The sequence below is a fragment of the Pagrus major genome, chromosome 6 (assembly GCF_040436345.1).
Source record: "Pagrus major chromosome 6, Pma_NU_1.0".
Lineage (NCBI taxonomy): Eukaryota > Metazoa > Chordata > Actinopteri > Spariformes > Sparidae > Pagrus > Pagrus major.
Window position 1 is genome coordinate 9,501,283 of NC_133220.1, and position 16,076 is coordinate 9,517,358.

The 16,076-nt window shown below is 41.0% G+C and overlaps 1 protein-coding gene across 10 annotated transcripts in view; it reads left to right on the top strand.

Moving 5' to 3' along the window:
- The window catches only part of eif4g3a (eukaryotic translation initiation factor 4 gamma, 3a), a 61,184-nt gene that overhangs the window by 23,124 nt on the left and 21,984 nt on the right, over positions 1 to 16,076 (top strand). For 7 of the 10 annotated variants that reach the window (XM_073467879.1, XM_073467871.1, XM_073467873.1 and 4 more), the window contains 7 exons: positions 5,524 to 5,703; positions 6,828 to 6,939; positions 7,093 to 7,253; positions 8,553 to 8,687; positions 9,990 to 10,167; positions 12,192 to 12,968; positions 14,914 to 15,002. In XM_073467879.1, coding sequence (XP_073323980.1) covers positions 5,524 to 5,703; positions 6,828 to 6,939; positions 7,093 to 7,253; positions 8,553 to 8,687; positions 9,990 to 10,167; positions 12,192 to 12,968; positions 14,914 to 15,002 — 1,632 coding nt within the window. The remainder of the gene's footprint in view (positions 1 to 5,523; positions 5,704 to 6,827; positions 6,940 to 7,092; positions 7,254 to 8,552; positions 8,688 to 9,989; positions 10,168 to 12,191; positions 12,969 to 14,913; positions 15,003 to 16,076) is intronic. The other 3 variants (XM_073467875.1, XM_073467881.1, XM_073467874.1) reach the window with 2 other exon arrangements.

Consider the following 16,076-nt stretch of genomic DNA (forward strand, 5'->3'; position numbering starts at 1 on the left):
CATTTCCACCTTTGAACCACTGGACAAATCAATTAATTGACAAATCCTTCCAGCTCAGATTCACACTGCATCATGATGCTAGAAAAAAGACGAGATAAAGACTATTTCATAAAGGTTGAAATGGTTCGAGTAGAGTAAAGATCAGTCGTCAGCCTGAGTTTAGTGTGTGTGTGTTACAAAATAATCCACATCTCCCAAGAACACAAAAAGTTTCCACCAAAAGTAGAGATTTATTTAATCTCTATGATTCAGCTGGACTATCAGGGCAGTGAAGTGACACCTATCAGCTCCTTAAGATTGAAGGATGTCTGTAACTCTCCCTGTTCAGCCCTCAACATTCATCCTTGTGGCTAAGTCATTATTGTAGGTGACAGCCAGTTCTCAATGGGGCTGGAAAAAGCTAAATTGGCAAAGGTAGACTGGCACACAGGCTGCACACTTGGAGAAAGGAAATACCTCTTGAAGTGCGTGTTTGGGGGAGAAAGTCCCATGTGCACGCGGAAATGGTTGCCACGAGTAAAATGCTGATGTGACTTTAACGCTTTTTTCCGCTCTACCACCCACTCAATGATAAATCAGCTCTCACTCTCAGGTTCTTTGCTATTGTATGAGTTATTTCAGTCAATCAAAGCAGCTCAGGAAAAGGTACTGTGTCAGGTATATGGAAATAATTGGGTAGTTTCCTGTCTTGATGTGTGTGGGTGAGCGATTGCTTGCTTGTTTCTTGTATTGAGGCTTCAGTCTCCCATTGGCTTTTCTCTCTTTCCTGCTTTCAATACTCAAGGGAGGATTCAGGCCCATCCAGGTAACATTTCCCTCTGTGTCTCTGCAGACCTGCATGGCATGATGAGGATCACCCTGAAATGATCCCACCCCTCCTAACTTTTACCCCTGCACACCCCCTCATTTTCACCACAGTGTATGCTCAGTAGAGAGGTCTTTAATCATCATTGCATCCCCATGTCTTCTCTCTTTATCTTAAGAGGATCATTACTGGACCTTTTTAGTTTGTAGTTTTGTCATTTTTTGTTCCATTCATTACTCATCTTTAGTTAGCTTGCACAATTTAATGAACAGCATGCAGAATGAAAGATACTGTATATTGCTCCCCAAGATAAGTGGTTTTTAAGTTCCCTTTTTTGTCTGTTTGAAAAAGTCTACCACCTGTTGGAAATATGCAGTGGTGGCAGACGTATTCACATCCATTACTTAAAGGTGCAAGATGTAGGATTTGGCCTTGTTTCTGTCGGGTTTAATGAAGTGTGTTCTAGATGAATTAACAGGGCAAACAACTTCTGTTTAGTAAGGAAGACAGATGTAAGAATATTTCTTTTTCTGACATTTTGTTATTTGACTTAAAAAAACCTGAGCACTTGTGGAACATGGCGTATTTGCTGCACACAAACATCTCCTAGCTGAAACTACCGGGCGCAGACTTTTGCCTCCTTAGGTACAAAGTGGTGTTAGAAGACAGGATGGGTCAGGCTAGCTGGTTAGCATGCTAACTTCAGTAGACATCGCTGCAACACAACACACAGACGTCTTTGACATAATATCAATACTGTTGTTTCTTGATATTCTGTTGATAATTTGAGTAAATTTTTAAATGTTTTAAACATTCTCCATCCAAACCTTACTTCAGTAAAAATGTGTATTGCCAGCAAAATGTAATGAAATTATGAAAAGGACAAGTACACATTATATAATAAAATGACTATTATACCGGATGTTTTTGGATTAATAATACTGCTGCATTAAAGGTGCAGTATGTAAGAATTTTGTTTGAAAACATCCAAACCTTATCACCAGAACGTGAAGGAAAGGAACAGTTTTGACATTAAAACCTCTATATATTGTGTTGCAAGGCATGTTTAGCATCCTAACCAGCAAGTCCTGCCTGTCCAGGTCCAAAACTCTAGTGCTGGCAATGTAAAAACCCAACACTCCCCTGGTACTCCGTGCTCACAGTCTGAACTGCTAGCTACACAGCTAACCAAGCTTACTAGCTAACAGCGGCTACAGTTTGCAGCAGTTATCGGTTACTCAGGTGATATGAATTCAACAGGTGGCCATTTCTTACATATTGCACCTTTTTATTGTGTATGTTGTATTTAACTGCCGTAGATGTTTTAAGGTTGAGCTTATTTTAACCACCTCATATACTGTTGGGTGGTTTTATCTACAGCAATGCATCATATTCGAGAAGATCATCATATGTTTGCAGCGTTGCTGTCCTGTGATCGCATCTCTAAAAAAGTCAACTTTTCATGACTTCAGAAGCACAGCCTGTTTTTATCTTTCTGATGATGCATCTTCAAGATAATCCAAGAGGGTTTAAAAGAGTTTATTTAGCTTAAGAGGGAGAATTTTCTCAACACATGAAGGAACACATAATCCTTCAGTTTAATAGAAAAATTCAAAAGCATCAAATTTGGGGATACGGCGTTTTCACTTGGCAGGAAGGGTGTTAAAAATTGTAATCTGAAAAGTAATTAAAGCTGTCAGACAAATGTAGTGGAGTAACAAGTGAAGTGATACTCAAGTAAAGTACACCCATCACTGTACTTAAGTATAAGTAAGTATACTCAGTTGCATTCCACCACTGGAAATGTGTAATTTTGGATATTATTTTGTAGATGCCCACTGGACATACCTGTGGTTTCAGTGTTGTTGCAGAAACCACATATTGTTTTCAGTGATTGTTTCAAGCACTGTTTTTGTAGACAGGGTTTAAAAGTTGTTTTGTCTGTTGACTCATATTTCTTGCTTTGCCAGCAATTACACCGAGACCATCTTCGGGTAGCTGCTAATGAACAGTTTCCTGGTTGTTTCCCAGATTTCCACAGGGCTTTTTACAATAAAAACCGTTGAACCTGATTTATTATGGTAAAGGTGATTTCCCTCCTGGGTATTTTTAGAGGGTTTTTACGGCATTGTTTATTCTGCTCTCCTTCACTGGAGCACTCTGTGACTTGTGGTTGGGTATCCCAGCTTGAGCTCGGGGTGTTTGGAAGTCAGACACAGCTGTTGATAGTGGTCTTTCTTCAGGGCCCGTCTAAACACAAAGCCCATCCAATATTGAACTTTGGACAAATGGTGACGCCGGCTTTATAGAAGTCATTGTAGCTGCAGTGGCTACGGGTAAGTTTTGTGCGCTCTGCGATTCATGAGAAAAGGCCATATTGCTGCCCGTTGAAAAGGGGCCATGCTGTGTGTCACACAGTCAGAACAAGGTTGGCCAGGCTGCTCAGGCACAAAAAGAGGTATTTGAAGTCTTTCAGCAGCCCAAGAGTTTTTATTTATTACAGCTGTGGAGTCTGGTGTAGCTTTTTCACAGTGCGGACAGACTGGCCAAAATAAGAAAAAGAAAGAGCTCAAATGTTGGAAAACATAAAAAACAAGAAGTAATGAAATTTACACTTTGGCTTATGCTTTTTAACAGTATCCGTTACCTCTGTTCTTTGTCTTTTAAATACGCTCCAAAGTTGTTGCTTATCCAACCACAGGAAAATTGATTAACAAGCATCTCACAGAGATTCTCCTTCTAGTTAAAAGTAGTTAAAGATCCCCTCCACACATACAAAAAAAATCTCTAACATGGTTTTTGCAGGAAAAGAAGGTATAATTACAACATTAAAATCCTTAAAATGGCATCTATTCCTTCTCCCTCATTATAAGAATCCTGGATCTATGATTATGCAATTATATTTCATTTAAAATGTTTACCTGCTTCACAGGCACACAGACCTCTCACTTCTCAGTGGTGTGCACTGAAGGAAGTATAAAAATGGGCATGCTGAATATTGGCTTCCAAACCAATTGTGATGACACAAATCATGCTCGTGGGTCGGCCTCTTTCAAATGAGATTTTTAATGAGCACACAAAAATTTACACCTTCATCAATGTTTGTGAAAACAGCCTTTTACTGTCAAGTTCTGCACATGCATCATTCTACAATGTGAAGCTCAGACATTCGACTGTAGGAACAAGAAGAAAAAACACATGTTTGACCTGAAGGGGACTTTAAGTTTCAAATTATCCATCATCAAAATTCAAAAGACATTTAAAATCCCAATGAACGCTGCCTTAAACCACCAGTCTGTGTGTAGAGGTATGTGATATCACTTTGACAAACTATTCATTTAACTTGATTCCTTCCACGTCTGTTTTACTTGGTAGCAGGTGGCTTCAGGTTTCATTGATGAATGAAAAAGTGTTGTAACCAGTCAGTCACAAGTCTAAACCAAACAGTAGATAATGTTGGTTCATCACAGGGTTTATTCATGAATAAAAAACAACTTGAATCTGAGATAAATCATGAATAAAAGTATAAAGAAGTCTGCTTTTGTCTTTTAATAGCACTATACTGTGTGTTTAGGCAAGGCAAGATCATTGATATGCCATATTGTATTGATATACCCATATTGCCACCTTGGAAATACATTTAAAACTGGAATGGCACTCAGTAGAGCGCATACTTTCACCAAGGCCCATAAATGTCATCTCATGGATACCTGCCACCTAAATACGCCTACTTTTTGTCATCACGATCCATGTTTTAAGAAATGAAAAGAAACGAAAATGCTGCAACGATAAAGAAAGTGAAAAAATTCTGCACCAAAAGTTAATGGGGTCTATTCTGGGCTGGGATCCATCCCCCATCCAAGTTTTGTGGTCCGATCGGTAGTTTTTGTGTAATCCTCCTGACAAACCAACAAACAAACCGGTGAAAACAACACCTCTTTGGCGGAGGTAATACGACATTAAGAATTTGTTTTAAACAAAGCAAAAATTAGCAAAGAAATGGCTCAAGATCAAAAGAAATATTCTGAATATTCAGATCAAGATACCACAAAGGTTCTGTACCCAGACTCCAGTCAGTCAGTGAAACCTTTCCAAACCTAAAACTGAAACTAAATGATCCACCGCTTTGTATACATTTGTATATGAACCCTGTAAAGGACAATGGCTGTGAAGGTTTTGAATGCCAGGAGGGATTGAGATGTTTCACTCTTCAGTCCACTGATTACATGCCATCGATTTCTATTCGGACATAAATTACTCACTCATGCTTTTACAGCTGCTGATTAGATGTTTGTAGGAGGAAATATTTAGGACCAAAGTGTCCAAAAAGTGATGTCAATCATCTGATTCCTAATATTGCCCACCAGTTGCAATATAAAATCCCGATATTAGAGGTGTTTAGTGAAGCAATCCGTGGAGGAGATTGTGGGGTGATTATAGATGGATTTGAAAGAAGAATATTATTGTGCATGTCTGCCTGTAAATCATTCTGTCTTCCATCCCTCTGATTGTTTTTTATGTAATGGTCTGAATGGTCTGCAGCAATTTCTCAAGCTGCTGATAAACACCAGGTCTGTCTGTCTGTCTTCTCACTGTGAGAAATGTGTCGGTCATACAGTGAAGACATCCAAAAAACGTCACTTGGTTTGTATTTTAGTTCAAGCGTGGCGACATGCTGAAAAGAGATAGTCCTCAATGTCTTTTGTTGTTGCTTTCAGTTTTTCCAGCGGACTCAGATGCAGACTGCGAGGCCCACCATCCCTACAAACACACCCACCATACGGCCCGGCTCGCAGACCCCAACAGCGGCTGTCTACCCAACTAACCAACCAATCATGATGACCATGGCACCCATGCCTTTCCCTTCTCCACAGGCTGCACAGTACTACATCCCACAGGTAACACACACACTCAACTCAAGTTGTTGTTCTGTACCTCAGTTTAGTTGTGTGAGCACGTAAGTTTGAATTTATTAAAATGAGCACAGATTCTGAAAATCTGAATTATGCTTTGTCTTTGTTTCAAGTTAAGCAGAAGTATTTTAATTTCAGACTTTCTTCAGCAGTTGTTGAATACTGAGAAAGCTGCAGCTGCTACTGGTTAGATTTAACTGATTAAAGAAATAATCGGTTGGCTTATCTTAGCATAAAGACTGGAAACAGAGAAACGGCTAGACTCCAGAAAGTTTCAACACCATTCCAAGAAATAGTCCAGAACATAACATCACATAACAACAAATATTTTGCACAAATATAATGATGCCTGAAATTTAACTTCAATCCAGCAGCAAAGTTGCTGCATTTGGTACCTCTCCTCCAATGTCACCGCAGACTGGCAGGAAAGGAGCATGGGTTGCTAATGTTAGCCTATAAAGCACTGTTAGCGACCAGGTAATGAGGCGGTGTTGTTTCTATATTTGACCACTTGATTAATAGCTTGAAGTTGTGAACAAATTGCGAGCGTTCATACTTTTCTATCTCCATCAAATAAATGGCAAATGGAATTGTGATACCACCAGGGTTGTCACAGTAACGCAAGAGAAATCACCACAGCTGAAGACGACGTATTGAAAATGTCCGTTTGCGTCTGTTTACATCAAAGCCATGACAACTAATGATGTTCAAGGATTTTGAAGAGGTAGATTTCAACCACTTACCCTTGCAACTCTGTTCTGAGGGGCAAGGGGCCGCTTAAAAACATGGGGTAGGGGTAAAAATTGGAAATTGGGGATTGAGCCCCGGTTTTGACCTGTTCTTGTTTTCTTCTTGCGCTGAAAGACCTCAAAGAAACGCTCTGTGATTGCAGCTGGTGCTCGTTAGATTTGACAGATTCCTAGAAATGCAGTTTAAACACTGATGTAGGCATCTAAAATCTCACAGACGGACAATTAAAACCTCTTCAATAAAATCCAATTGTTCAAATAAACACTGCCAATTGTGTGCAGTTTTTAATTGTTTTTGCAGTATCTGCCTCGTCTCACTGATGATGTGTTAATCTGTCTCTCTGCCCTCTTTACTCGCAGTATCGTCACAGTACGCCCTACGTGGGACCTCCTCAGCAGTATTCTGTTCAGCCTCCAGGGTCTGGAACCTTCTATCCTGGTCCAGGGCCGGGGGAGTACCCTGCCCCATATCGTGAGTCATTAATTGAATGCAGACACACATGTTGTACTGTTCCAGCACCCAAAACACATTTAAAATCGGATTTCACCACACAGTAGCACAATCTATCAGGCTTGCGTATCAGTGTTTTTTCCTGACATGTGTTTTCTTCTTTATTATTTTCAGACCCCCTCAGGTACCACCCACCTGTCTCGCCCTCTGTTCCTGCTCCCGTTCCCACAGCCGGCCCGCCCTACTACCCAGGACAGACTGTGTACCCCCCCTCACCCCCCATCATAGTGCCTACACCACAGCAACCTCCACCAGCCAAGCGTGAGAAGAAAACAGTGAGTATCTTAGTAGTTTCATGGAAGCTTGCAAAGTGAAAGTAAATATAAATCACCTTAACTATATAATGCAATATAATCTTTATCAGCAGATGGACTTTGCCCACTTATTCCGGTTGAGAGTAACAGGATCAGTTTTCCCTTCTTTGAAATATGTTTTTATTGCATTAAATGTGAATTACTTTATAAATTGAATAGAAAGGTAAAGATTTAATTTAGCTTTAAATTCTCCTGCATAAGCATGTAATGACTCTAATCTATCTGCACATCCTCACACATTGTTTTCACAATTTGCAGGCTTCAGCTATGTTTGGATCTTACCACTGTTATATTTTGCAGCATAAAGTCATTTTATGATTTAGACATCCCACTATGACTTTTTTTCCCTTTTTTTATCATTAAAAACTGCCATAGTCAGTATATAGATAAAAATCTACAGATATTAAGAGAAATCTTCAGAAAAAAATTTACATTTTAAAAGAACTAGAGCTAGGTATATCCGTAGATATACACATTTTTTGCAATTTCTGGAGAAATTATATTTTGTTGTCTCTATGATCTCTAGTGAAATACTTTTCACATAATATTTATAACATTAATGAGCTAGTAATACTAACTCAGATTATTTATTGTTTACATAACTGAATAAACAAGCTGTTCTCAGAGGAAAATAAGGTCCAATGAAATTGTGCTTAAAGGTCAGTTTGTTTATTCAGTCATGAAAACAAAGAGAGTTTGTTTATTTAGTTTGTTTATTTAGTAATCAATGAAAATCTTTCTCCTCTGAGTCAGATTTCTTCCCCAAAGTTACAAAGTACACCTTTAAGTGTCAGTGACCTGTTCGCTTACCCACGGATGGAATATTCAACATGACATTGTACTCCACATTAAATTGAAATTGAGATGTTCCTTATAGGGAGTTTAATCATTCAGTATAAGGTTTGTTTATTTAATATATTAATCAGAGAACGCTGACACTACATCAGTTTTACTGTTTTAAAAATTCTGCAAAAATGCGTGGCCCAAAACCAGTCATATGACTTTACATTTGCTAATTTTGTTGCCTTTGAGCTGACACTGCAGCGCTTTCATCTTGCTCGTGAACACACCAATATTGTTTCGAGTACAGTGCTCACTTGAGGACACACTTCAGGGCACAACAGATGTTTTATTCCAAACTTAGACCCACCTCCTGTTGGTCTATAACTCTGCTGATGAACAACTTACACAAAATATGGCTGAGGCTGGGTCGCTCTAAGACTTGGGCGCTTTAGTGAGGTCTGTTTTTTTGTGCCATTGTCCTCCCAGATCCGTATCCGTGACCCCAATCAGGGTGGCAGGGATATCACAGAGGAGATCATGGCAGGGGGTTCAGGGAGCAGGAATTCAACGCCTCCTGTCGGTCGCCCCTCCTCTACCCCTACACCCCCACAGGTATGGCTCCCTCAACATCCGCCGCTCACCTGTAGTAGTTACACTTGAGGTAGAGTAGCATTAAGAGCAGCTGATTAGACTACAGCATCACCCAAGTAGAGGAGAAGCGTCTCATGTTGCTCGGTAGCTCTGCTCTTTAATCCTGTCTGCTCTCCACCATGTGTGTGACAGACAGGACACGGCCTCGGTGTCCTTGGTAATTCACTCTGCCATCTTACCCTCTCATAAGAAATTCATGGTGGCTCTCTGTCCTGAACATGCCTGTAGTTTATTGCTCAGGACTTACATTTAGAAAAGAATGATGACATTATATGAAAGGACGTTTTGTTAGTAGTTTCTTAATAAATAATCTTGAGTGTTTTTTAGCGACACACGCGTCATTTTGTCTTATGTTCGTGAGACTATGCAAGTCGAAAGGCCCTTAGAATATTAAACAACTAGTCCTTTTTGTTGACATGACATACAACATGTTTGGACATCTATGACTTATTAAAACCACTTAATGCCTAATTTTCTCACAACACTTAATCTTCTTAACAGCTGTTTTAAATACTTACTCCCTTCCTATCACTCTTTCTATTCACTCACAATCTTCTACAGTAGATGCATATGTACTGTGTTTCTCCTTCTCCTTCTACAGAATCCATTCAAATAATGTTGTCTATCCCTTCTGTTCTTAAAAAAAATATTTGTATTTTAGTGCAAATGCATTGCCAAGATGTTAACAATGACAGTGCCGCTGTTATTGGCATTGCAGCTCCTAATCAGAAGGATAGAATGGAAAGCAGCAGGGCTCTGGGTTATGGTATTGAAGCTGAAACTATTGATCTAACGCCATTGGCACTTTTAAATGAATGAACCGTCCAGAGCCCAAATAAGACTGCTTTCCTGGATTCTGAAGAAGGACATCGTGACTTCTTTCTCCCTGTGTCCTTCTGTGGATGTTAACAGTGTCTTTCCTCTCTTTCTCTGTCTCTTTGTGCCCCTTTTGATTTTATTTCTTTCTATCTGCCCCCTTTCCCTACGTCCTTTTCCTCTGCATTGCTCTGAGCCGTTCCCTTTCTCCTGCCATTCCTCCCACATTGATCTTCATCCTCTGTCTCATCCTCCATTGCTGTCCTCTTAATCTACCCACACCCCATTGGACTCCTTATTTCTGCTTAATCCTGCATTTGGGTTTGTTTGTTTATTTTTTGTGTGCGTGCTTGCCTACATCTCTGTGCCTATCTCTCTGGTTTTCTGTGTTGCTAGTTTTTATGGCCGCACCCTCATTATCCTCACATTTTCTACCTCAAATCGCAGCAGCTGAGCAGCAGCCAGACTCCAGAGCAGCAGCAGCCGCAGCAGTCGCAGCCTCAGCCTCCTCAGCCACAACAGGCCCATCCTGGAGGCTACACGCTGGAGCCGCCACAGCCACCACAGCCCCAACAGCCACAGCAGCCGCTGACAACTGGGGCTTCAGACACCAAACCAGGGCCAGGTCTGCACCAACATCCCCCCCTTTTTTTTTTTTCAGAATAGATCCACTCCTAACAAGCAGGGGTCCCACACTTAACAGTTTAACCAGTTACTACTCTGTCATTACCTCTTATGGCAGGAAGTCCCCCCTTATGTGGAGCAGTAACCCTGAACTGAGAAAACTTTTAATTAACAGGGAACATGAATGCAAGCAAGGCAGTGTTGTGAGATACCTCACTCGGTTTTCACTGGTGTTACCCTGGTAACAAAAAATTCTCTTCTCTGGTTGTGCTCAGACTGCCAGCCCCAAAACAGATATTAGGCATATCTACGGATTGATTTTAGGAAGTCTGCACTGCAAAAAACAAAAAAAAAACCACATTTGAAGATGGTTTGAAATACGACTTAAATGCAATTTCTACAGATGCGTCTCAGTCCGTATGCTCTGGCCGCTCATAATCACATTACAAAGTGTCTTTTGTGTCCCTCACAATGCGACATACAATGACGACATCAAATCCAGAATGACGGAAGTGCATCAGAGCAGCTAAACAGAATCCATACTGCTACTAGCAGAGCGGTGTTGAAGGAGACAGTCCATGGACAGTAACGATGAGATAAATTGTTGGTGAAGATTCTCAGACATCCAGGTCACGGTAATTCTAGACTCTGTGCCTGCTGTCTGAACGCAGCCTTTGAAACCTTCCACACTGTGTCACTAAAGGAGACGTACCACCTTGCCCCAGCAGGCAAACCCTCCTTTTGGGCTAGCACACAGTTAACATGAACCCACACTCGTCATCAAGTCACATGAAGTCATCATGTCCAGGTGATAAAACCAAATAAATGTGTGAAGGGATGTCCAACAAGCAGCGGGCATTCACAGAAATGCCCCTGTGGCTGCACCCCTGGTGAACTAAGCCCGCAGGCTCTCCAATAGCTACAGACCACAACTCTCAAAAGCCACCACCACCCATTTTGACACGCAAAGGCGAGCCAGAGCCTTCCCTGTGTGAGAAGGGGGCCAAGATACAACAAGCTGGTCACTCTTCCTAAATCCATTAGTCCTGTCCAAATAGATGCATAAGGCTCTTACAGGACAGAGTGAATTAAGAAGCCTTTCACTCCCCCTGCAAGAGGCGCTGGGTGACATCTCCGGCACGGGGTGGCTAGAAGAAGATTAGCTAACATTAGGCACAGGCTTGGGCAGAACATCACCTTCCCAATTTCAAGGGAAAACTGCATTATCAGAAAGGCAAGGGTCCACTTTTGAGGCGACTGATGTGGGGGTCCAGTATCCTCACTGGCACGGCGCATGTGTACTCAAAAGACTTTAAGTCTACCGGCGATGCCTCCCACCCTGAGATGGTTACCACAAATTTAGCCTTGCTGCCGCCACTGTTCCCCTCAAATCCTTGATTGCTAGCAGCAGTAACAGACACACAGCTCACCTCAGTGGGCTAGCTTACTCTGTAAGGGGTTAGAATCAAGCGTGACTATCCTGTGTCAGGATTTGGATTTCTTTTCGTTGACTACCTTTATGGCTGCATTGGAGAACAGTTGCGTGAGAATCCAGACATGGGCTGGGACACCAGGAGGTGCCTCCCATAGTGAGATACTGAGCAGGTTTGAAAAAGAAAAGATTCCTAAACATTTTAAGTATCTGTTTCTTTTTCCAAGAAGAGGCTGCACACTGAATTCTTTCACTTTCATTTCACTCACAAGTGTGTGCGAGTGTTGTGTCAGCAGCTGGAACAGTTTAGCCAACAGTACTTAACTTTATTTTTGGAACCAGTTTTATTACTAAGAAGCTTCAGACCGCATTTCTGAAGTGGTAAACTCCATGCAAATATTATGTTTACATAGTGACCTGTTTCTTTACTTGCTATCTGAAGATATTGTGTCGTGAAGAACAGTAAAAAAGTGCCTTAGTTAACATGCTTCAGAGAAACATTTACAGCTATTTAAAGAAACTGGCAAACACAGCATATGATGTAAATATTACCCTTGATGACTGAATCTTTTATCTCCTCTTCATCCTTCCAGATGATACGCCAAAACTGGAGCCAGTTGTCCAGAAGTCTTCCTCGCCTGGACTCGTGCAGCCTGAAGCCCCTGTGGAGAGACTCGAGGCCAACACTCCTGTAACCGAGCCCTGTTCTACTGTTGAACCAGAGCTTCCCTTTCCTGCCTCGATGACAGCCCCCGCCACTCTCCCTCTGTCAGTGGCCAACAAAAGTGAACGTCCCTCAGCCAGGGAGTCCGCTGCTTCAGCCTCTTCTCCCTCCCCTTCAGTCGGGGAGCCCAAACCTTCTTTGGCGCCACCTCAGACTCCCAACACAGAGAAGCCTCTTTCAGACGCCCCTAGAACTCTGGCTGCGTCGCCAGCACCGGCTCCGAAGGCTTTGAACGGCCTTGCAGACTCTGTGACCGAGCTCGACGCCCCGGCTCACGAGCCTTCTCTTCTGTCCTCAGCTGCACTCCAGCCCCAGGCCTCTGCTCCTGCTTATAGAGAGGCCTCCTCCTCTGAAACTTTGCCCTCTGATGTGAGGCCAGAGGTGCCCATTGCTGCTGCGCTCGCCCCCATGGCACCTGTGGCTGTAGTGCCAGTCACCCTGACCTCAAGCCCCGCCCCAGCTCTGCCACTTATGCTCCCCCCTGGCCTTCCGCCTCTGGTGCAGGCCACAACAGAGGACGGCGAGCTGAGCAAGCCCTTAGACACTAAAGACCTCCCCAGAGTAGGGACAGAGGCACATGGAGGCATTACTGACAGCAAAACAGAGTCCCAGCAACAAGCACTCACAGGGAAGAGTCCCACTACAGGTACTGTATCTGTTCATTTCAACTATAAAATCTATCGTAGCCTCGACAAAAATGTTTCAACCTTTTTTTTCAGTGACACTCAAGCTAAAACTAAAACACTTTTTTCATGGTATTATGGCTTATTAGCAAAATTAAGTGCCTCTATTGGGCACTAGGGAGTTTTATGAACACCCACATAGCACTCATTACAAATAATCTCTAATCATGCACTGTGCTGACACAGTTGGTTCCCTCACAAAGGGTAAATGCTCAGCATGGTCAGAGTTACATTCTTTCAGAAAACATTGAGAATTGATGACACGCGTTTTAAATACATTTAAGACTTTTTCCCTTTCAAAAAGGGACGCATCAAGCATGTTGAACTTTGCAGTACTCCTTCTCCATTCATAGTCAAGATTCAGTAAACCATTTTTAGCTCATGTGCTTTGTTTTCCCTCTATTGAGACAGCATTGACATACATATCACTGGTTTGCTGAGTCAGAGTCAGAGAAATCAGAATTAGAAATACTTTCTTCGTCCCCGAGGGGAAAACTGAGTTACATCAGTTTTGTCTTTCTAGAACAGAAATGTCACAGTGTAGAGAATTTATAAAAAAAACTATTAAATAGAAAAGAGATAGTAAAAAAAAATAGGGGAAAAAAGGTAGGATAGATAAAATATAAAATTAAATGTTAAAATATATGCATTAACCTATGATTTATGACAACTATATATACAGTATCTATATACTAAAGAAGTAAAAAAAATACATAGTGACATCTGGCTCATACTACACTATACAGTGAAGAGCTGCACAATATATTGTTTCAGCATCGTCAGTATAGTCGCATCGCAGCGTCGGATGTACACTGTCAAGGAAGGCAAATTAACTCAAACACGGCATGGAGCAACTTTTTTGCCGTTTGTCTCATTATCCTTGACTAATCTACAAGAGAGATGTCTGTCTCATATCACGAGAGACTTCTAATACTGCTTAATTTAGTCAGATTAATGGGTTCTTGGAAAGTTTTTGCTTGTGAGCGATGAGGAACCTTCGTAATATTTATCAAACAAAGCAGGGCCTACTTTGGTTGTTTGATAAAATGCACTCCTCTACAAAATCCCCCCAATCATTCAAGAATGATTATTTTTTTACCCAGATAGAGCTATTCAAGTTATCTGGAGGAATAAAGTCCTGTATTTTTTCATATTTCAATGTATATAGCAGAAAATTCAAATATGGAATGTCAGTTTTTGCCAATATCGTGCACCCTTAATACAGTGCGTATAATGAATGAGGTAATAATTGACAATAATTTACAGTATAAGTGCTACAGTATGCTAGAGAAATTTCACAGTTGAAGAATTGCTTAAATCACCAGTAGAATACTTTTAATTTAATTAATTGGATGAAATGAGAAATTGCACAGAATTGGACTATTATGTTAGATCATAGACTAACTAATGTCACTTCTTCTAGCCCTTTAAAGTCTTTACTGATGCATTCATATCAGTTTATCATGTTCTCGGTTTATAGCAGATTACATTTATTATTTAAGTACAGAATTTGAAGAACTAAAGCAGGAGAAGCATAGTTAGCTGTGTCTATCATATCAGACCATTCATCCATCTTTTTCCACTCTGTCAAATATTATTCGCTAATAATGTTTTATTTTGGTTTGTAAAGTTCGACATGTTAGGACTATATAGGACTCAAAGTTGAGTCTATTTAAGTGACTTTTAAGCATTTTATAGAATTATCTGGTTTACATTATCTTGACCAAAACCATCTGCAGCCCATTGTAGGCTTGAACATTTTAGTATTTTCCAGGACTGTCGTGATAGATGTGGCCCCACAGGTTTATTACCACAGACAAAAACACAAATTTCTTGTTTAAATCCATTGTGGTTGTGTTGTTTGCTGACTGGCTGGGGCTGATTGCCTTTTCCTGTGTTTCCCTACAGTGAATCAGACTGCGTCTGCTATACCAAAGACCTGGAGGAAACCAAATGAAGGGATGTCTGCTGGAGACGCACCTCAAAAGGAGGAAGAGGTAACAAATGAGCGTATTGTGTCTTTGTAGAAATTTTATTTAGTCCGTTGACTACCTACTTTTCAACAATTTGGTGAGATCCTGTCACCTTTTTTTAAACCTTTGGTGTTTTTTTTTGGAACAAGACATTTAAAAATGCCTACAAAGTATCAAAGATCGGGACAGAGAGGCTGAGAGAGAAGAGAAAAAGGCACAATGTGGGCAATAGTTCAAGTGGAAAATGTTTCCACATGTGAGGTGGAGGAAGCAGACATAAATGACTTGGGGGTGTTGTTATCGTCCGAGAACGACAGCGAGGAGTTATCCATCATCTTCATTGCTCTCCCAGCCCACTGTATGTAAAATCAGCTCAGTCCCGCTCTCATTTCCTCCCCTTTATTGTTTTGTTTGGGGCTTATAGCTGTGGGAGAATTCTCACACCATCAGATAACTGGTGGTACAGACGTGTATAGATGCCTTCTTTGAGGCTACAAACACAGTTAAAAAGAAATGTTATTTTACACAGAGAGACACAATTCACGCAGAACCTTAAAAAAAATAATACAGATAATTAAAAATAAACCTCACAACTCACATTTGAATATCTGGAGGAGATATTCAGAAACTCTTCACGTCTGGACGGGCAGAAAACTAAGATTTTGAAAAAAATAAAATAACGATGTATGTTTGGATTAGGCCTCAGAGAAAACAAATAAATAAAAAATATATATAAATCCTTCATAGGGGTGTCCTGGCCAAGACAACACAGAGCAGGTAACACAAAATCAATAAAATCTAAGAATAATAATCTCTTTTATTGTGCAGAAATGGTCATAATTCACATACTATTGATTTAATGACAACAGCAGTGGTGTAGATAAAATCATACCAATATAGGTTTGTCCAATGGCCCGGCCCACTATGACGAGCCCATTGTGCCCCTATTTTTCCCCTTTTCTGTCTTTTGTTTTGCACCTGAGCCTTCTGTCCTTTCTGCATTTCATCATCTCTCACTCATCCCCGAGTCCCAAACCTTCATTACGTTTTTATTCCCTCATCCCTCATTTTCTACTCCTGCAGTTTTACCTTTTCTTC